This window comes from Rhineura floridana, chromosome 1 (genome assembly GCF_030035675.1).
Source record: "Rhineura floridana isolate rRhiFlo1 chromosome 1, rRhiFlo1.hap2, whole genome shotgun sequence".
NCBI lineage: Eukaryota > Metazoa > Chordata > Lepidosauria > Squamata > Rhineuridae > Rhineura > Rhineura floridana.
This window is the reverse complement of record NC_084480.1, coordinates 183,556,940-183,579,938: the sequence shown is the minus strand read 5'-3', so window position 1 is coordinate 183,579,938 and position 22,999 is coordinate 183,556,940. Positions and strand designations below refer to the sequence as shown.

The window sequence follows — 22,999 nt, the reverse complement described above, 5'->3', positions numbered from 1 at the left end:
CTTTCCTGTGTTACTACTGTTTCTACAGAGAATGTAACCTAGAAAATATTTCATTATTCATCCTAGAAATCTCATGTCAAATTTATTTTTATTAATTTCAAAATCTTTTTATTGGTCAATGACATGTGATGCCGAAGGCAGCCTTTTGTGTTTCAAACTTGAGGTTGTGTTCTATTTCTATTTTGGGTGCATTAACTGTTGAATCTGAAACTGCAGTTTGATGTAAAATCAGACCAATTACAATATGTTGCTACTTAAGCAATAAATCTAGCTGTTGGAAAAAACAAACTTGGCCTGCCCAAGATGCATGTGTTCAGCCTGCTATGCTTAAACCACTTTCCACTTAAGGAAAGGTGGGCATGGTCAATTAAAACACAGAGCACCCCTAGAAATTTGCTAGAATATATTTCACCTCCAACTGTTTTATCTTGTGCAAACTGAGATACTCTTCGTGTCCATTGGAGACTATTCTGCAGAATAGTCAGTGCTATTATTTCACAAATTGTTTTTGGAGGTTTTTTAGTGTAAATTATGCAAAGTGTTGCTGTACTTCACATATTCACAGAAACAGAAGCAAAAGAAAATGATTTACTATAGGAAATGTCACTAAAATTGCAAAGTAAATCAAACATATTTAAAGTGACTATCTGAACGATATCAACTGTTTTAATATAGTTGCTTCCTCCCTGCTAAAACAAGATCAGCACAGCACATGTCTTGTTTCTTTTATTTGGGCTGACTGCAGGTGTTGCCACCACTCACCACGTTACCAAATTTTTCCAAGCTACACAGAAAGTGGATTGGACTGTGAAAGACCAACCCAAATTGTGTTTGCATTTTTATAAATTTGTAGGGCAGTACAATACCTCAGAGAGGAGGTCCCTGATTCATTCACTATAGCTGCCCAATTTCCCTGGTTTTTAAAGTTTGATAGAAATATCTGTTGGCTATAGGTACATTCTTAAACCTCAAGGTGTTTTTGCTTGTTGGTGAATTAACACCAAGCCAAGAGCCTTGGTTTAATAAACTACATTGTGTATCAGCTGTGTGTGAGTCTAATTCCTTGCACTTCACTTCTCCCATAAAGTAAGCAGACTTGCAGATCAGAATTACATCTGAGGTAGGGATGGGCAAATCTGACAATTTTGGTTTCTTATTTTTCTAATTTTAAATTCAGTTTTCCACATTTCCACATCAGTTTGCAGTTTTTTTTAATCCTCATGAAAATCCATCAGAATTTCTCCTAATGTACACATTTTTTGTATGTAATTTCCCCCAACATACACATATTTGCAAAGTAATTTCCCCTATTACAATGCATTCTTGCATATTATTTTCACTAATATATGCATCTTTATGTACACTTTACCCTTATATATGCATTTTTGTACTCCTTACTTGGCTGGAAAAGTGCATTGCAAAATTTGGAGAAGTATAAATTTCTAAAGATGGCTGTGTTTCAGTTTGCATATTATTCTGGAAAGTGCAAATTAGGTAGGTTCACCTTTAACTGTAAACTGAAGTGAATTTCTCCCCCATCCCTAGTCTGAACCTAGGTTCAAAGTTTATTTGTCCCTCCCAAATCAAGATTGCTATCCAGCCCTAAGGCATGGTTTGTTGTTTGCTTACAAATTCTGGCTTGCTAGATAGAAACAAACCATAATCCCAGGTTGAATATTATGTCAAACAATCTCCTTCCCTGCTTGTGCAAAGGGAGGAGTGAAGCAAGAACAATTTGCCCGTGTGAATTAATATACAGTTTATGCACTGTATGCTTTTGTAAGTCAAGGGAAAGTAGGGGTAAGGCTGACCCTGTTGATAGTCCCTTCAGGAGTTGATGGTTATATACTCCCTGCCCTTGACATCATGGTTTCTCGTCACCAGCATCAGTGTATCATGGGTCTTTCTGGAACAGGATGCTCATCAGTGCCCTTGAATTGATAGTAGTCATCCAGGTGCCTTGTGCTTTTTATCCATCTGTCCATGACAGAGTAGCACAGGTGATGAGAAACAACACTGACACCATGTACTATATCCAAATGCAGGGAGGCATGAGCTCTCTATCCCTACTACACCTGTCAGTGCATCTATGGAACTGGAGTGGGTCTGGTCACATTTCATGAGGGCTTTGGCAGCTTTCTCTGAATTCTTCTGTGGAGTTCCCCTGCTGTACCTCTGCCATGCTGCAATGTTCATCCACCGCTACTGCCTTGATGTGAGGGCCCAGGCAGACACTCCTTCAGAAGTGCTATGCTCAGCTATTTGGTTTCATACCACCTACTCCGCCTTTAGCAAATAAGGAAGAACAGGCTGCTTACCTGAAACTATCTTTCAACGAGCATCTGTGGAGAAACACAACTCACCTTTCTTCTCCAGAACACAAACGACTGTGTTGGTTAATAATTTGAACTGCAAGGGAAGGTGAGAGCAATGCTTTAGGATGCCTGCACATAGAGAATGGTGGCAGGATGCTTAGCCTGAGAAATTTCCAAAAAGAGTTCTTCTCAGGTGGCAGAAGCCATATGCATATCTGCACATAAGATCACTCAAAGAATCACAGTTATAAGTAAGCAATCTCTTCTTATGACCACTAGCTTAGATGGTTTTAAAAAGGGGTTGGAGGATGAAGCTATTAACCATGATAAATAGCCACCATGTTCAGAAGTGTATGCCTCTGAAAACCAGTATGCCTCTGAGGACCAGGTGCTGGGGAGCCACAGAAGAAGGCTGTTGCCTTCATGCCGTGCTTGTGAGCATCTTGGAGGCATTTGGTTGGCCAAATGCGAGACTAGATAGACCTTTGGCCTCACCCAGCAGGGCTTTTCTTTTGTTCCCTGGCAGCAAGGTTAGTTTTCATTCATTCATTAATTCATTTATTTATATATCGGATTTTCCACAAATACATATGTGCTCAAAGCGGTTCACACAAACAACAGATGGTATAATGCTGTAGCACAGCAATACATAATAAAAAGTATAATCACGACAACATTTTAAAAAGTTAATATACATCAAAGTGTCAATGAGCATAAAGCTCAACAACAAAGCTAAAGCAAAAATATTGAAAACTAACCCCGAAGCTGATATAAAAATCTCTTCTATCTCCTTGATCCTTATGCCTCAACCCAAAGTACCAGTCTTCTGGAAGAAGCTTCCTTTTGAAGGCTCCCAGGCTGGTGAGTGGGGCAAGGCAGGTGGTAATAGCCATCCCCTGATGACAAACATCAGGTTTCCCTTCCATTCTGTGGTTGTACTGATAACATGAGGCAAGTGGAAACCACTGAAAATTAATATACCCCTGAGAAAGGCTCTTTCGTTTGCTCAGTTGTTTCTGAAAGAAGCATATGAGATTATTAGAACTGTTCAGATTGAACTCCTATTAGACATCCTGACCACTTTTTATTTGACCTCTCCCTCTCTATCTGCTGTTTTTTAACCAATGGAAGCCTGTAATCAGCGATGACTGCATCTTCTTCCAGATGATGACTAAACTATGTTTTTATTAATTTAAACTGCCAATGTTGGGTGATCAAGCTTTTGCCTCTGCATTATAATGAGTAACATTTAAAAATCAACCTGGCTGATTTTATCATGATCTTTTCAATTTGTGAATTTTGCAGAGTGCTTCTGGAACTGGTTTGGCCTTTATTGTGTTCACAGAAGTCGTCATCGAGATGCCTGGAACTCAAGCTTGGGCAATTCTGTTTTTTCTCATGCTATTCACTCTGGGTCTATCGTCTATGTTTGGACTTGTTCAAAGTGTCTTGACTCCTATCATAGAGTTTCAAATTGTGGCTAAATACTTACGCAAGGAGTTTGTATGTGGTAAGGATAGTTTCCTTTAGACGTCATCTTTAAAAACTCGTCTATGCTGATAATAACACTTAAGATTAATATAATGCTTTTCTGTGTTCAAAACATATATTATTTCAGCAGTCCTTACAAGAGCAGCTTAGTATTATCTCATTATTAGCATTATCTTACTATTGCAGATGGGGGTTGACGTAGAGTTCATGGATGAGACAATAATAGGATTAGTACCATCCTGGCTCATAGCTCACTCTCTTAGCTGCTACTAGTTGTCAACTTGCTTCTAGATTATTCTGATGTACTACAAATAAAATACCAGAAACATATTCAACAATTTTATCAAGTTTCTTGTTGCAAGAGACGTTCTTCCATGTTAGTCCTGTCCCTGTAATAGACTTCTATAGAAAAGTAATTACCGAAGGTAATTTCCACTTCAATGATATAGAAGTTATGGTTTGGAATGAAAACAAATTGAATAAACATCATTAACAAGTTGTCAAAAAACCTGTAGAAACCATTTCTAAAATGGCCACCAGCTATCCATCTGCAGCAGGTATTTCATGTAGTACCTATATCCATTGAATGTGTGTCAAACTACAGTTTTTTTGGTGTAAAAAAGTCAGCAGTAACACCCCCCAAAATTGCCTCAGTTAACCTTTTAAAGTTCTATAGGACGGTTCAAGGATTTTTTAAATTTAAAAACAAAACACCAATATGCAAACAGAGGGCAGTCATAGCAGCTAAATGAAATTACAAAAACGAACATGTAAAAGTAAATGGATGAGAGGTGGAGACATTATCTGGGCATTCTGACAGCTTAGCTCAAATCTCATCCTTCGCCAGAGGTAAAAGCAACTTGAAATTCACAGTTCAATAATGCCCATCTTATTTTGAAAAGATATCCTGTCTGGAGAGTCAGGGCTGCAGGAAGCAAAATAAATGAATGAATAAATTTACAAGCATACTTTGATACAGCAGCAGTCAGCAGGGCAGCATGCTTGGCTTCTCAGTGCTGAGCACTGCTGTGGCTTACTCAGAGCAAGTTCAGCATGATGTGGGCATGGCAGCAGGAGTGTTGGATTGACCCTGAGTCACCAGGCCCATACCGTACTGAGGTCCTTGTGTTTTTGTCCCTACCCCTCTTGGTCAGCAGCAGTGATGCACAGTGTTGGGAAACCAGGCATGTGATGCTGCTCTATCCAACTACTTTGATGCCTGCAAAGTTGTCTGGGGTCAGGCCTTTGCAGTGATGATGAGAGACACGCATGATGGGGCCTAAAGCTATAAAAAATGCCAATGGGGCTTGGGCCCTCTGACAAAGATGCTTGCACAATTTCATGAGGAACTTTCTGAGGAATGGTCACAAACTATAGATCCTTTATGGCAGGCATGTCTAAAAAGCTGAACTAAATTACTGCCACAGCTAATGAAGCACAAATCTGCTATAAAGACCATGGTGTGCTCCCCAGCAGACTTCCAACTGTGGATAAAAGATTTGGAGAACAGGAATCGCAAGCCAGTTAAGGATCAGAGGGCCCCCAGAATGCACAAATTCTTGCCCTGCTTGATAAAGAGCAGTTACATTGACTGTTCTCAGACTTAAAACTGGTAGTGCAAGATATCGCATGTTCATAGGGCCCTCTGCCCGAAACCTGCACCACAGGATCAGCCAAGAGATATTGTTGGATATACAAGGTACAATGTGAAAGCCAATATTATGAAAAGAATATAGGGTTTAAATAAAGTAGAATGTGTGGGAGCCAGAGGACTGTTTCTCCCCCCCACCAGATTTGAGCCCAGATATCCTCTGCTGCTGGGGAGAATTTAAATATTATGCAGAATAGTTGAAAAAGGCATGAATCTGGCACTGGAGCAGAAGAACTAGGGGGATGATTGACAGTGGCAGAACGGAATGCAGGGCAGAGATGGAATTATTTACTATCAGTCATTAAAGAGTGTCAGTTGGAAAAGGACAGTTAAGAGTTGGAGTGAGTGAGAGTTAGATACTATAGGGCAACATAGGGTGAGACACATCTGACAGTAAATGTCTAAAAAAGATAGTAGCCATGGACAGAAATAGAAAGAGATAATTGAATATAAGGATAAAAGATGTATGGAGGCAGAAGGAATTACAGATGCTCCAAAGGGGAATAGGAGCGAGAGTGGCTCAGATGGGAGTTGTAACTGAGGGTAGAGGCACACTTACTGTTGTGCTGGTTCCAGTGTGTCTTTACCTTTCTTTTCCCAAAATGGGAGCACACAACGCTAGTTACACTCTGCCCCCTTTTACACTTAAAACCTGGTTGAATCAGCTCCAGTGTTTTGTTTTTAATTCAGCTTCAGGGAGGTTTCACAACTGATTGGTAGACTGACTGCGTTGTCTTCCAGGTGTAGCCAATAGAAATGCTTTGCTGCAGGTCCAGGCAGGGACAGTGATTGGCCCAACACTTTACTGCAGGCAGTCCTGAAAGGTCTGAAGGGAGTAGTAAAGAAGGGAGGTGTGGCCAGCAGAGGGCAGAGTCGCTTCAAAACATAGCCAGAAAAACCATTCTGGCTCTTTTGAAGAGACTAGTGTGCCCACAGCCTGAAATTCAGAAGAGTCCTGATCAATTCACATCCACAGCGGTTTTGTATGGTAGTACTGGGAACCAGGATATTTGAAACGTCAGTGTCTGAAAACCCTGGAAAGTCAGTGCAAAAAGAGCATCTTTGGTTGTCCAGGCTGACTTAGGTGAGCTGTTGAAGTTGTTATCTGAAAGAAGCAAAGAATTGGAAGCTAAAATGAGAGAGTGGACTTGCAGAAGTGGAAAAAGAGCGAGCTCAAGAGTAGGAATCCTTAAATGAGTAGGTCAGTGGATTAAAGCAATCTAATGGAAATCTGCAGAAGCATGTGGCAGTTTTTTAATGGAACTGAGGAAGGCAAAAGAGCAATGAGCTAGTGTGGAAGAGATTCTACAAGGAAATAAATGACTATATTGAAATAGTTAAGTTCTACAAGAGCACTGCTAATGAATTGGACAGAAAAAAATCAATTCAAGATGCGATGAGATTGCAAAGACTTCTGAAGAGGCATGTGAAGCTAACAAATTTAGGATTGGATAAGATGGAGCATCAAAGGGTGAAATGGGAAAAGACCTGCAGAAAAATATTTGCATGCTGGAGTGGGACAATTCGAAAGACCAGGTTTCAGCCACCAAAGTAAAGTGATCTGCTTTCCAGAGGTAGAGGTATGATATGTTAATCCGATACTTGGGAATCCAAGTGAAGATGTGAGTGGCACTTCAGCAACACAAGAAACTAACAACCCTACTGGAACTGTGAGCAATTATTATATGACTCCTGGAAGGGATGTCTTTACTTTGAAAATGGCACCTGGTGGATCTCATTCCTGTTTCTGAAAGGACTTGGGCATGAGGGTTGGGACTTAGCAGACTGTATGAGAAGTACTTATCACAGGAATCAGGCCATCAACTTTGGGTGTACAGCTGTCTTAATGCAATGTCAACAACGTGGAAAAACTCATCACAAAAGAATGGATATACAGGCTTAGTAAAACATCAACAGCATATTTATTTAACATATAAAACACCATAAATTATACAGCCATGGTCATGGCTATATAGTATAGCCAGTATAGATTTTTTTTTGCAGTCCATCATGTTAAATTGAAGATACCCCCTCCCCCTGCCATTCTGCTGTTTTCCATAACCACATTTGAGAACACACCCTTACAAAACGTATAGTCCTGAACTCATAAATGCTTGCTGAGCAACCCTGTAAGTTTTCATGGCAATACACAAAAACTGCAGAGAGAATCCAAAGGTTAAAGTGAAAAATGGGATTAAAAACATCCAGACGCCTGGTGGACTTTTTTCTAAATTGTTATAATTTGTAGAAATTATTAAAAATCAGACATGTTCCTAGAGTACCTGTAATCCTATTACTGTCCTTGCCCCATACTCTGCGCTTCACCTTCCAGTTTAAAAATTTTAAAAATGCACGGCTGATTTTTAATTGATTTAAGAAAATCAACATAGGAGTCTATAATAACATACCACATGTACACAAGGAAACAACTGCCAGCCTTTTAAAAACCTATCTAACAGCTGTTTGGCTTGGAGCCAATGTAGTTCATTCACTAAGCAGGGTTGGCTTAGGTTTAAGTTTGGATAAGAGACTACATATATCTACTGTAGAATAAAAAGGTTGGGGAAACCCTGAAAAATGGTAATAATGATGTTTGTCTTTTGGAAAGAAAAGGAAAGGGGCTTTTCCTCTGCCCAGGGCCTACTTACCCAAATGGTGGTGGGTAACTGTAGCTTGACTATCTCTGTTCAGGAAAGGATATAGCTGGCACACCAATGAATGAAAGACACTCCTTGCCACCAAGGCCACTTGAGTCCCTAGTGACAAAGCTGGATCTAGGAGCACCCCCAAGCTACGCCCGTTCTTTCAGGTAGAGTGCAACCCTGGCTTTAACAGATCAGTGATGTAGTTCCTGGACCTGAGAACTACTACCACTGTATTGTCAGGATTCAGCTTGTTTCCTGGCTCACATCCAGCCCATTAATGCTCAAGTCATCAGTCTGCCCCTCGTAATTCAAATGACACAGATAAATACGAGAATGTCATCCTCCTGTAAGTTGAAGGCTTCACTAGATGTAACTCAAACTCTGTATCAATGCTTTTATTGTCTGAGGTAAAACAAATTATCTTCTGCCTTGACCTCTGATGGTAAGTTGCCATGTGCTGTAGGCATGAGAAATCTTGATTCTCTGGCATGGTAATTCCATCACCAACCTATAGGACCCGCTTTTGAACAATGGTACATTATACAGTTGCTGTTGATGTTAGAAACATAGGTGGCACTTCAGAAATGTGTCTGAACAGTGCCATGATAACAAAAGTGATGGAAGCTCTGCATGTTCAAAGTTGTCCAGTGCTGCCAAGGTAGCAAAAGGCAGTATATAGCATATTATTCATATCTGTTAGTATTCAGAGAAATACATCTTTGCAATTTCATGCATGTGCTACAAAACTAACAATCTCTTGTGAAGATGCTAGGGAAATCAGACTAAAAAATTATCTTTCATGTGTATTTTGATACCTGCTATATAACTTCAAAAGGTTTACTGGTACAGCTTTGGGGGTGTTATCCTTGGCTTTGTTACACCAAACAATCTATACTTGATTTGACAAAACTTTTATGGATGATGGTTTCATGGTTCATGAGATTAAGTGCTGCAAGAGAATGGACAGTGGCCATTTGAGAAAATGGCATCCACAGACACCAACCCGTTTGTTATATTTACCCAGTTTCCCCCCTCCGTTCCAAACAATGTCTTCTGTGTCATCCAAGATGAAATTGTCTTCAGTAATTACTTTCCTACAGAGGTCTAATACAAGGACAGAACCAATCTGCAGTTTGATAGGACTTCAGCGTTATAGGCCAATTAAATTGGTCAACCAATGCAAGATAAGCAGAGCAAGATACGGTAAACAGAAGGCATTGGAGGAGTAATTGGGTAGAGTGCCTTCCACTTCACACAGTACTCTTGCCACATACATAGTGGCTTGTTTCAGGAACTGGAAGGGCGGACCTCTTCTTCTGTCTCAATCCCTGAAAAAAGCTCTGATTATGTTAGGGGCAATCCTAATTTTGCCCACTGCCAAGCAGTGCTTAACGGAGTGACAGGGCCACCACAGCATCCCAGCCCCACTGTTGAGGTGAATGCTTTGTGTGCTGTGCACACATACCTGCCATCAACAAAGATGGTGGCCAAGGCTTCCCTCAGCGGCTGATACCTCTGCCACCATCTTGATGTCAGGCATGTGTGTGTGCATGCATGCCATTAACCAAGATGGCGGTGGAGGCATCAGCCCCTTAGGGAAGCCCCTGCCGCCATCTTGGTTGATGGCAGGCATGTGTGCACAGTGAACACAGCATTCTCCACAGCAGGAGAGGTAGATTGTGCAGGCAGGCAGCACAGGCTTGGGGCAGGCTGGTGCCCAAGGGCCCAGTCATACCTGGCGCTGGCCCTACTGGCTGGGGTGGAAGAGGGGGTGGGGGCCAGGCAGATTGCTGTGACATCCTGGAGCCGGTGCAATTGGGCCCTGTGCCGTCATATGATAGCAATGGGCCATCTTGGGATCCACCAGATCTGGGGCCTGTTCGGTTCCTGTCCACCTCTGGAATGTCACAGTGGCTTACTGATCAGAACAAGACAAGACAGTACCTGTCCTCAGATTTACAATCTAAAAAGATGCAACACAAAAAGAAAATTAATTGGGGGGGAAGATGTAACCAGCAAACTCAAACTATCAGTCGTTAGTTACGAGTTCTTCTCATGACCAGCTGGGATGGAAACAGTTCCAAGAGAGGAAGAACCAAAAGTAGCTGCTCTCTCAGCTATGCCAATAGAATGCCCTGGGATCCCTCCTCTCCTACAGCCTGATGAAATGCCAGAGCACAGCTGATAAACATGGGTTCCCAGTACAGTACAGGTGTGGGTGACCCAGCCTTTGTTTAGTTTGATGTAATGGCTGCTGACTGAGTCTTGTGGCACTTTATTGTGATATAGTTGAAAGCCTATGCAACAATAAACTGGGCAGTTTTTAATGTGCCACAAGACTTCTTTTTGGGTGTGCTGGTTGTACATGTTCTCCTTTGCCTGCTTTTCTGAATCAGTTTCACTGGGTGCAGTTAGTCTCCTACTGAGCAGACACTTCCTCTGGTTTTAAGGAGGCTGCACGGCCCTCATTAACTTCTTAAGGAGAAGTGGGTGGGCAGGTCTTAGGGAGACACCATTGCAATCTGCTAGACTGAGAGGTGGGTTTGAGAGATCTAGTGTTAGGCAAGAACAGAATGGATGTGCCAGGACTAACTATAAACACACATTTAAACACTTAATTGCTAGGTTCTTTTATTTCCTTTTCATTAACAGAATAATACATGTTGTTGTCTGTAGGTATCATATGCCTTACAGCCTTTTTGCTGGGTCTGTGTTTTACTCTGAGATCAGGAAACTACTGGATCGAAGTGTTTGATGGCTATGTGGGATCCATGCCTTTGTTAATCATTGCTTTCTTTGAAGTGATTGGTGTTGTATTTGTTTACGGAATGAACAGGTAATATCAGGCTCTTTCACATACATGTCTGAATAAGCCTTGAAGTGCTGTTTCTTGCACGGTAATAACAATATTAACATTAACAATAATCCTTAATCACAGTAATAGCATAGATATAGCACTTTTGCACTTCAGTGTCCTTTACATACACTATCTCAGTAATCCATAAAACAACTATGTAAGATGGATGAATATTATTCTAAGGCCACCTAGACAATTCATTGTAGAAGTGAAGTTTTAATTGGGGACTTCCTCATTTGCAGTTCAGCTTTTAGATAATTGACTATTCTAGCTGTCAATAGCTTTCTGAACTAGCCTATGTTTTTTGCACCCTCTGAATGCTAATTTTTTACTACTGAAATCATGTTCCATGAATACCAAACCTGTTAATCAGGCTAGTGTCAAGAAAACATGTTTATTAGTTTTATTAAACCCATCACCTTCACTCAAATTGAGAATATTTAATGTCTGAGAAGAGAAATGCAGGCCGTTATTGTACCAACTTGTGGTCAGAGTGCAAAAGCTTCACAAATGTTATTCAAATGGATGAACTTTTATGCAGCATGTAAGATATATGAAAGCAACTCACACAAACAACTCAAGTCAGACAAACATGTGGCAGGATTCATAACTAAGCATTTCTATTAAGAAATGAGCACACTGTGTAAACCTAGGAGGTACAATAGAACTAACCCAATGAAACATAACAGCACATTCACTTAGATGCTGAGATGCCTGCAAATTCTCAACAAGTTAACCTAAACCACTGCACTCAGGATTTTATGGCGGTGATGGAACTCCTGGGAGTGATTGGCCAAGTTGACTGGGCAAGACATGGGGGGTGGAGGCGGGGAGACACGCAGAAAGGTCTCTGGCTTCCATTCACTCAGACACTAGAGAAGGGTAGATTTTGTATTTTGCTCCTGATAAAGAGAACTCAGCAGGCAAGCCTGGGGCAAAAACCCCTCTGTCTTCAGTCACCTTTTTTTCTATTTCCTTTGTCTCTCCCTCCATCTCCCCCCTTCCACTGCAGTCCTCTAGGACAAGCTTATGGTAAAAGCTAGAAAGCGTTCTGTGGTTATAAGGTACAACTGCAGGGTAGGAGGAAAGATATAGGTATGGAGTAGAGAGCAGTAAAAGATGACAGATCAGGCAAACGGGGGTTAGGAAAAGGAGTGGAGCAGAAACTCCCTTGGGGAGCCTCCATAAGCATGGAAGAGTCTCCCTTCAGACAGAGGGGCAGAGCTAGTGAGCTGGTCTCTGCTGTCCCCCTCAGGTGGTAATGTAACACTTAAACACAATATTTAACCCTAATGCCTGAAGAGGGTTTACATAGTAAACTGCTGTCTAATCTGCATTACAGAAGGGGAATGTCTCAAATGAATACTCATCCTTATGTTTTAAAAAACAACCACCTCCACATAGATGTCATGGAGAAGGGTTCTAGCTGCACTTTCTCCCTTTCATGGTAGCTTTCTATGTGGAGGGAATTCTTTTTATGAAGAAACATGCAATCAGACTGAAGTGCTGTCTCAAGTGGTGCAGCCCAGGTTTACCATCTCAGCGAGAAGTAGATCTGATTTCTGCAGGATTTCAGTATCAGTCAGAAACAGGCATAATTCATCTCTGGATCATGGAAAAACACCCCATGGATAAAGCTGGCGAAGAATGACACTTTCATTTCCCCATTTTACTTACTTTATTCTGTGAAAACAACATTCTAAGCAACAAACATTATTATTGGCCAAGTGGCAACATAGCATACTTGGTAACGAGTGGAACAGAAGGCCATTTTCAACATGCACATACATCACTTATCAGTACAATCCTATACATGCCTCCTCAGAAGCAAGTCCCATTGCATTCAGTAGAACTTACTACCAGGCAAGTATGCATAGATTTGCAGCCTGAACGACTCATAATTTGATGACTTGTTTATTATTATTATTTATTAATTACATTTATACCCTGCCTTTCTTTTCATGATGGAAACCCAAGGTGGCTTACAAATAGTTCCCAGGCAGTCTCCCATCCAGGCACTGACCAGACCTCACCCTGCTTAGCTTCAGCAGGGAGCTAGCCTCATGTGCCTTCAGACCATAGCCTGGGACCAGATGACTTGCATCTGACCATAATGGAGAATTTGATTATTTGCATCTGAATATACAATAGCCCAAAACTTTCCTACCTCTGGTGTTTAACTCATTCATGCAAGTCATCACTTGGTATTAGGATGGCCATGTATCCTACTTTACAGTCTGAAGAGCTGTCCGGGGACAGCCCTGTATTTGAAGGAGTCCTCTGTTTGACGATCTCTCTGCTTTAAAAATAAAGAACTATAAGTGAGTGCAGAGGCCTTGAAGTTGCCCGTCAACAGTTAACACCTGGGATTTAAGACTGAATAGGCACACAGGTCAGGTGATTCGTCTTCCCCACTATGGTGAGATGTAATGTATTTCCATTTCATTTACAGAAATTATTTCTAAATTAACACACATAAAATTTATGGAAATCTGTATCCTCTTTGGTCTGCATTTTTACTTTCTTTTTTTGGTGATGCTTAAGCAGCCACCCTACTTGATGCTACAGTCATCAAGTGATGAATATGCATGTGTGAACTAGGTCACAGGATGTATGGGAATGTTTACTTGGCTTCGTTTAATAAGATGTGGAATGCAAGTGAAGAGGCTCTACTGTCCACAGATCTGTCACTAAATGTACCAATTTCACTAACAGGTTCTGTAAGGATGTGGAATGGATGATAGGACGGCGACTAAACTACTACTGGAAGGCATCATGGCAAATTATCAGCCCTATGTTAATGGCCGCCATCTTTTTCTTCTATGTATCTGTTCAAAGGCCACTAAGCTACAGTGCATGGAACCCAAACTATGTATGTTACCTCTACACAAGTAACTGATTCTTAGTGTAATTTTTATGCATCAAAAATGGACCACTGGTCTCACCTGAAGGGTGATTTTCCTATGAGTACGGACATCACAGCGGGTATTAGCTCCACCTATCGTGCGAAGGCAAGAATGTCTTTGAAGTCAAGACTAGGGGCGTCAGGCCCCTCCCACTCTCCAGTTCATTCGCAGCGAGTCTGAGGAGAAATATCTAAAAATACAAGAACAAGGCCAACAGGCCTGGCAGCAGGAAAATAACACAATAGTACCATGCATAGTAACATGACTCCAACATAGCGGTATAACAGAACTAGAAGTCTTGACTTCACTCTTAAATTTAAATATAATAGCGTAACAGTAATATATAACACATTAGAAAATATATAGTCATCCTCCAACTGGGAGGGTCGTGATGTCCGTACTCATAGGAAAATCACTCTTCAGGTGAGACCAATGGTCCATTTTCCCTATGAGTCCGGCCATCACAGCGGGATGTACCAGAGCAGCCCATACAGGGTGGGACCACATGCTAATCCTGATTAAGAACCTGTTGCAACACTCGTCTGCCAAAAGAAGCGTCAGCAGAGGCATAGCGATCAATTTTATAATGCCTTATAAACGAGTGTGGGGTAGACCAGACTGCAGCCCTACAAATATCGGCAACAGGAGCATTAGTGGCAAAAGCAGCCGAAGTGGCAGCTGACCTGGTACAATGAGCCGTTATACTAGCTGGAACTGACAACTTCAGAGACTCATATGCTAAAGTAATACATGCCCTTAACCAACGGGATAAGGTAGAATTGGATGCTTTATGTCCCATAGACCTTGGATGAAAGGATACAAACAGAGACTCCGTTCGTCGAATCTCTTGGGTCCTAGACAGGTAGGTCTTGAGAGCCCTCCGGACATCTAACGAATGCCAAGCCTTCTCGAGAGGATGGGTAGGATTCGGGCAAAAGGAAGGCAAAACAATGTCCTGGTTGCAATGAAAGACTGAATCGACCTTGGGACGGAAGGATCAGTCTTCAGCACAACTGAATTCTTATGGAAGACGCAGAGGTGTCGAGCAGAAGACAATGCGCCCAACTCCAAAACGCATCTGGCAGATGTGATTGCGATCAGGAACACGACCTTGAAGGACAGCATACGTAGGGGCACAGTCCTGATGGGTTCAAACGGAGGGCGTTGCAAAGCCTGCAGAACTTTCGGCAAACTCCATGAGGGAAACCGATGGACAACAGCCGGAGAGCGTAGGGCGACTCCCCTCAAAAAACGTTTGATGAACGGATGTGAGGAAATAGGAGCTCCAGGAGAGGACACTGAGAGAATGGATGACAGAGTGGACGCATGTCGACGTAGAGTGTTGGGTCTAAGTCCCATCATGAAGCCGCTATGGAGATATTGCAGCACCTGTTGCATGGTGGCCTGGGATGGATCGTGGTGGTGGAACTGGCACCACTTGGAGAAAGCCACCCAAGTATGTTGATAAATACGAGTGGTAGATGGTCTTCTCGAGGCCAAAATATCAATCACAGCGTCAGACAGGCCAGCTGACCTCAAATGTCCCCGTTCAAACACCACACTGTTAGATTGAGCCAAGTAGGGTCCTGGTGCCATACTGGACCCTGGGATAGAAGGTCTGGCCTGACTGGAAGTGTCCAAAGATCCATCATTGACATTGCCAGAAGATCTGAGAACCACGGTCGGCGTGGCCAAAATGGTGCTATCAGAACCAGCTGTGCCCTCTCGGTTCGCGCCTTCCTCAAGGTTTTGGCTAACAATGTTATGGGAGGAAAGGCGTACAAGAGACCGTCTGGCCACGGTATTGTCAGAGCATCCATTGCTTCCGCTGTTGACTCCAGGTATCGGGCAAAGTACCTGGGAAGCTGGCAATTGCGACTGGAGGCAAACAGGTCGATTGAGAATTCGCCGAACCGACTCTGAAGACGATGGAAAATGGCTGGGTGAAGTTTCCATTCCCCCGGAAAAACCTGTTGTCTGCTGAGCCAGTCTGCTGTCACATTCCAAATCCCTCTGAGATGTTCTGCTTTCAGGGATTGTAGATGTTGTTCTGCCCAGACAAAGATGAGGGAGGCTAGGTCCTGCAGAGGATGAGACCTGGTGCCCCCCGGTCTGTTCAAATGTGATTTTACACACGTGTTGTCCGTTCGAATGAGGACATGGTCCAAAGGGAACAGAGACTGAAAATGAAGTAGAGCTAAATGTACAGCCTTTAGCTCCAGCCAGTTGATGCTTTGAGTCTGCTCTGTGGTGGACCAAACCCCCTGAACGTACTGGGAGTTGCAGTGGGCTCCCCAGCCGATGAGGCTGGCATCTGTGGTTACAACAGTTCTGTGTGGTTCTCTGAACGGCGTGCCCTTGGAGAGGTGTTGGGACCTCGTCCACCAGCGGAATGATAGGCGCAGCGCGGGGGTCAAGCGAACCTTGTGATGGTTGGAGCTGGCAATGTCCTGTTGAAAGGGCAGTAGAGTCCATTGAAGATGCCGAGTGTGGGCTCGAGCCCATGGCACAATATGGATTGTAGAAATGAACATTCCGAGCGCCCTGGCTAGAAGCATGATGTCTGCTGATGTTTGTTGCATCAGGGACCTTGCGATGCTTGTGATGGCAGTGATGCGATCTGGAGCCAGGAATACCATTGCCTGCAGGGTGTCCAACATTGCCCCTAGATGTAGTAGGCGTTGGGTTGGTTGGAGATGGCTTTTGTCGAAGTTGACAAGCCAGCCGTAGGTCTCTGCCCTGGAAGCGTGGGTTCCAGGAGCCCCTGAATGAATTGGGGTCATAGGATCTGAAGTTAATAATAATAATAATAATAAAATTTTATTTCTAGGCCGCCTATCTGGCCGAATTAACGGCCACTCTAGGCGGCGTACATAGACTAAAATATAACATAGAGTAAAATATAACATATAATACAAAACAAAACCCCAGTAGTCTATAGACATCCCGAGCAGCAGGTTCACGCACACATACACACACACGGTCTCTGGCCCCTTCAGCAGTTGCTGCTTTTGTAGCTGGAGAGAGACAGGGCCCCGCCCTTCCAGGCCAGGTGGAAATCAGCCAGAAATGCAGGGAGCAGGTCTTGCAGAAACACACAGGTAGATGGTCTCTGGCCCCTTCAGCAGTTGCTGCTTTTGTAGCTGGAGAGGGACAGGGCCCCGCCCTTCCAGGCCAGGTGGAAATCAGCCAGAAATGCAGGGAGCAGGTCTTGCAGAAACTCACACAGGTAGAAGTTGCGGCCTCGTCCTCCTGGCCGCGTTCCTCGAAAGGGCTGGTTAGTACGGAAGAAAGGAGATCGCCTGAAAGGCCTGTGGTCGATGTTCTGGACAGTGGCCAGAACCGGTTTGTGGGCGTCTTTGGGATCAACCAGCACTGCCTTTAGAGCTTCCTCGCCGAAGAGTAACGATCTGGAGTAAGGAGCCCTGGACAGATTCATTCTGGCCGCTGAATCAGCTTGCCAGTGGCGAAGCCAGAGGGTCTGTCGAGTGACTATCTGAGCCGTCATGGCTCGTGCCCCCAATTGAGTGGCATCCAAGGTGGCATCGGCCACAAAAGCTGCTGTCTTACGCAACTTTACCAGTGACCTTCTGAGGGCGACAGGATCAGGGTTAGTGTCCTCTAGAAGATCATCCAGCCACATCATAGCTGCTCTGGAGAAAATGGAGGCCGAAGCGGAGGCACGCATGGAGAGGGCAGTGGCCTCGTGATTTTTGCGGAGGGCGAAGTCTATTCGTCGCTCAGTAGCGTCCTTTAGTTGGGATTCCCCTTCCCTGGGCAAGAGAGAACGTGAAACGAGGCGAGCGATTGGTTCATCTATGCCAGGGACGTCTAACTTGGTGGCAAAGTCCGGAGCTAGGGCGTAAACCTGTCAGCCAGGTTCTTGAAGCGGCGAGAATGGAATGGGTGAGCCCATTCTTCAGAGGCCAATTTGGCAATCGGGTCTGGCACCGGGATGTAATGTTCAGTAGGTGCAGGGGATTTGAGAACCTTGGCCCCTTTGATGGCTGGGGTGGAGGAAGTTGAAGGCGCAGTCTGGAGACCAAGGGTATTAACTACCCTGCGTGCCAGGGGCTGATAGTCTGAAGCATTAAACAAGCGATACGATGTATCCTCCTCATGATCTGAATAGTCGCTCCAGTCATCTCCTTCAACGTGGTCAGTGAAGGTTGACTCCTCCGCATACGAGGCTTCGTCAATACATCTGCCTCTGGCTACATCAAAGGGGTTAGGTGAACAGGAAGGATGAGCTTCATGACACGCACGTTGGTCCATGTTGAGTTGGGGTAGGCGGAGATAGATGGAGCAATGGCGGCCGTCTGGTAACGAACTGGGGGAAGGGTAGCCCAGCACAGTCTCGCAGGGGGAGCCGCGGGGCCGATAGCCGCGCTTGCGGCTCTAAAAAACCCCAAGAAGGAGACTGCCGAGAGAAGCCTGTGACGGATGAGGCAGCAGGAAGGCAAGCCGCCGCCGGCTGCAGAGCTCTCCGCGGCGAAAATTAAAGTCACAGAGATAGAGGGAGAAAAGGAGCCGTATCAACAGGCTCCGGAGAGGCAGAACCCCGGCAGGCTGAATTAAGGCGGCAGGCTGAAATTAGGTGTCTGGGAAAAAGGGCAGGGAGCCGCAGCCGCAAGCTCCCGCCTGGAAGAGAACCGCAGCCGTGGTCCCTTCAAAAGCTCCACAGAGCGCGGCTTGAGCAGGAAAAGCGCTACGGGAGAGACAAAGCCGCGAGCTCCCGATGGATGGCAAAGCCAGGGAGGGAAAGGCTCAAAAACGGCCAAAAAAAGGTAGAGAACCGCAGCCGCAGTCTCTGTGGGGACCCTCAGACAAGCAAGGGAAATAAAAGTAAATGGAAGGCTAAATACAAAAACATGGAGAACCGCAGCCACGGTCTCTGAGGGAACCCTCAAAAGAAGTAGAAATAAACTTAAATGAAGTTAAACAGAAAAACAGGGAAAGGATGGACTGGGGAGACACACAAGAAACACTATGTTCGCACCCAGTCAGAACAAATAAACAGACAAATACGAAAAAACTTAGCTAAATGCTACGCTATAGTATCTCAATCTTGTTCATACGAAGGCAAGAATGAACTGGAGAGTGGGAGGGGCCTGACGCCCCTAGTCTTGACTTCAAAGACATTCTTGCCTTCGCACGATAGGTGGAGCTAATACCCGCTGTGATGGCCGGACTCATAGGGAAAATAAATTGAGCTGTCACTCCAATCTTGCAGTTATGAACCCCTGAATAATTAAAGATGTCATTCTTAAGCACAGAATTCCTCGGCCAACACAGATGGTTCATTATCGCTGACAGTCCATGTAGCTAAGGGCTGGCTCATGCTCTTACTCAACTGGTAATCCAATTTAAATGTTTGATGAGGTTTCATGCTGGCATTCTTATTGCTGTTTGTTTTAGCTTGATATGTGATTAATGGTTTTACATTTTGAGTTTATTATTTTGTAAGCTGCTCTAAGAGCATTGCTGAAAAGCAACCTAAGAGTATTGAAGGCATACGTATATACTGTTGAGACATTTCATGAGCTCGCCAAGGCTCTTAATGATTAGGCTTGTACTGATTCACCATAAAGTCTCAATCGACATAAAAATATAGAGATGCTATTATTTTCATAACAGAAAAGCATATATGTAAATAATAGTATATTTTTAGCAGACACAATACACAGAGCTCTTCTTTTCCTTTTGGATCACTGGCAACCTTTGTTTAGCTCCCACTTTGTACTATTAAAAGTTGAGCTGTAATCTTGAACTCATTTACCTGGGAGTAAGCTCAATTGAACTCAACAGGATTTACTTCTGAGTAAATATTATAGAATTGTACTGTTAGCATGGCTTTCATCAGTGCATTTTCTTCTCCCAAAGGAACATTTTCCTGGAAAAGAGCCGAAACATTATCCTGCCTGGGTTATATTCGTCTGTGTCATGCTTGCAACTGTACCGTGCTTGATGATCCCTTTTGGAGCCATTTACCACCTTTGGAAAACTGTTTTGAAAAAGAAACTGCTCCAGGTGATACATCCTGACGCCAGCACTGCTAGTAACTGATCTCACTTTTGTTTGAACAAACTGGTCACATGTTTTCCTCACCATACCCTGTCTATTTAAAAAAAAAGTGTCCCCAATTTTAAGGTTATCGATCAGTTAATATGTAAGGATTCCTGAGTAAACCAACAGAACTTTTTCATGAAAGCAGTATGTATTTAAATAAATACATCTTTATATAGCACTTCAGAATGTTCATAATGCATAATTGTCTTGTAAGAGTTATTACACCAGACCAGTAAGGTGGATCAGTATTCTTATCCCAATATTGCAGATGGGGGGCTGAGAATAAAAGGAAACAGCTTGCCTAAGGCCATTTAATACACGAGACTTGAAAAGGGGACTTCCTGATTCATAACTCAATCTCTTATTCACTTCCAGGGATTCCCTATCCTGTCACAGTAACCTATTAAGAGTTCTTTGAAAGTGTCAACAAGCATAGATAAGAGTTGATCCAGTTGACATAGCTTACTTGGACTTTTAAAAAGCTTTTGACGAAGTACCTCAACAAAGACTTCTCAGTAAGCTTAGCAGTCATGGAATAAGAGGCGAAGTTCTGTTGTGGATCAGGAAATGGTTAAGTAATAGGAAGCAGACAGGAGGAATAAATGGAAAGTTCTCCCAATAGAGGGATGTAGAACTTAATTTCACTTATATGCTTATGGGATCTGAACTAGCAGTGAATGACCAGGAATAACCTTGGGGTCATAGTAGATAGCTCAATGAAAATGTCAACCCAGTGTGAGGTAGCTGTGAAAAGGAAATTCCATGCTATGGATCATTAGGAAAGGAGCTGAATGTAAGTGCCGATATCAAAATGCTGTTACACAAATCAGTTGGAATCCTGTGTACAGTCCTGGTCGCCTCACCTCAAACAGGATATTGTTGAGGTGGAAAAGGTTCAGAAAAGGGCAGCCAAAATGATCAAGGGGCTGGAGCAACTCCCCTACAAGGTCACAGCATTTGGACCTTTCAGTTTAAGGGAAAGGCAAGAAAGAGGTGACATAATAGAAGTGTATAAAATTACGCATGATCTAGAGGAAGCGGATAGTGAGAAGTTTTTCTCCCTCTCTCATATTACTAGAACTCATGCACATCCAATGAAGCTGAATGTTGGAAGATTCAGGACAGACAAAAGAAAGTACTTCTTCACACAGTGCATAGTTAAACTATGGAGTTCATTTTGGATGGCTTTAAAAGAATAGACAAATTCATGGTTATTCTCCATCTCCATGGTCAGAGGCAGTATGCTTCTGAATACTAGTTACTGGAAACTGCAAGAGGAGAGAATGTGCTTGAGTTAGGTCCTACTTGTAGTCTTTGCACAGACATCTGGCTGACCACTGTGACAACAGGATGCTGGACTAGATGGTCCCAGCAGGTTCTTATACCTTATCACAGTAATTGGAGGGATGTAATTAATTATATACCCCTGCTCCTGGCAGAGAGGAAAAGGACTGATGGAGGGAACAAGGATATATTGAGATGAACAGGTATTGGAGGAGGAAAAAGACTCCAACCATTCATATTCTCTCTCTTTTGTATTTTGCTCAGCAAGAACTAGGAAAATGAGGAACTCTTCCCCATTAAAAATGACTGCAAGGCTCTTGTCCACTTCCACTCTCCTGGTAAAAGGGGGAAAGGAAAAGCCCTGTGGAGGAGCTGTATGTACATTGTTTGTGCCAGCAAACAATTCCTCCGTGTGTCCTGTCCCCACAGTGTAGTTGGGAAATGGCTACTGTGACTTATGGGAGGGGCTGTGGAACAGGAGCTCCCACAGACAATGACACACAGAATTTCTGTTCCTATTTTCGTGTCCCTCCTTTAAAAAAAGGAGTCTGTTCCCATATATGCTGTAGGATTTTTTTAAAAAAAGAAACATTCCTCTTTGCTCTATCCCATACTGTTCAGGTTTTCTCTCACACACCTCTCTTGACATTAGCAGCAGCAGCTTAGTTCCCAAAGTTGTTTTCTCCTTCTGACATAGCTGAACCAGCAGCCAAGGAAGTCCTCCTCAACAGCTTCATGCCACTTGGTCTCCCAGGTCGTAGTCCCAACGTCTTAACCATTACACCACACTGGCTCTCTTAAACAAGCTAGTGCAAATTAATTAATTTTTTAAAAAATGAGGGGAAAACCTAAGAAGAACCTGCTGGCCCATCTAGCCCAGCATCCTGTTCACACAGTGGCCAACCAGATGCCTACGGGAAGCCAAAAAGCAGGACCTGAGCACAAGAGCACTCTCCCCACTAGGGAATCCCAGCAACTGGCATTCGGAGACATACTGCCTCCAACAGTGGAGGTAGAACATAACCTTTGTGGCTAGTAGCCACTGATAGTCTTAATCTCCAAGGAAAGAGAAAAGCCCTTCTCTCTCCTGCAGAAGGCTAGTCATTTAGCCTAAAGCCGAGAGAAAATATCCCAAGGGGGACTTCTCCCTTTTTACAAAAACCAGTGTGTGTACATGCACAGATAAGCAAGGAAATTACCTTAGACAATTCCATCTCCCTTTCCACAGAGGAAACCTTATTCTTTGCCCCATTTAGTTTGCTCTTTTTGCAAAGCTGGGCACTAAAAAAAGGAAACAAAAAAGGGAAAAAATGCATATACATTTTAAAAACACCACTGAGGAGAATGTAAAGGGGAAAGGTGCACCCAAGAAGGAAGAGGCATAGGGCTCAGCCTACCAAAACTACTCCCCCATCAAGATGGGAAAGTAGCAAATAACCGAATCAGTGGAGTTTGCGCTACTATTCTTTTTTGTTTTTAGTTTTCTGCAGTCGGGAAAACATTGAACAATCACTGGGAAATCAGGGACTGATGGCAAAATGATGAAGTTGTGTGGACACCCTCCAAAATACAAGTGAACAGAATATGGCAGTTCCTCAGCAAGGGGCTTGTGTAGACCTTATGACTGATTACCCCCCCCCCTTTTGCTGGATTCAGCCTTCTGAATTCTAGTTAAATCACAAATTGTATTTGCTAAACTGCAAATCTGCATTTTTGCTAATGATGATTCTCCCTATATCCAAAAGACTGCAGTTATTTGAAGAAACAGAAACAAACTAGAA

General features: G+C 43.3%; 1 protein-coding gene across 1 annotated transcript in view; it reads left to right on the top strand.

Moving 5' to 3' along the window:
* SLC6A18 (solute carrier family 6 member 18) overlaps positions 1 to 19,973 on the top strand; it is a 63,098-nt gene extending 43,125 nt beyond the window's left edge. The window contains 4 exon segments of the mRNA XM_061588650.1: positions 3,621 to 3,825; positions 10,779 to 10,938; positions 13,675 to 13,831; positions 19,749 to 19,973. Coding sequence (XP_061444634.1) covers positions 3,621 to 3,825; positions 10,779 to 10,938; positions 13,675 to 13,831; positions 19,749 to 19,931 — 705 coding nt within the window. The 3' untranslated portion in view covers positions 19,932 to 19,973.
* Positions 19,974 to 22,999: the final 3,026 nt, after the last annotated feature.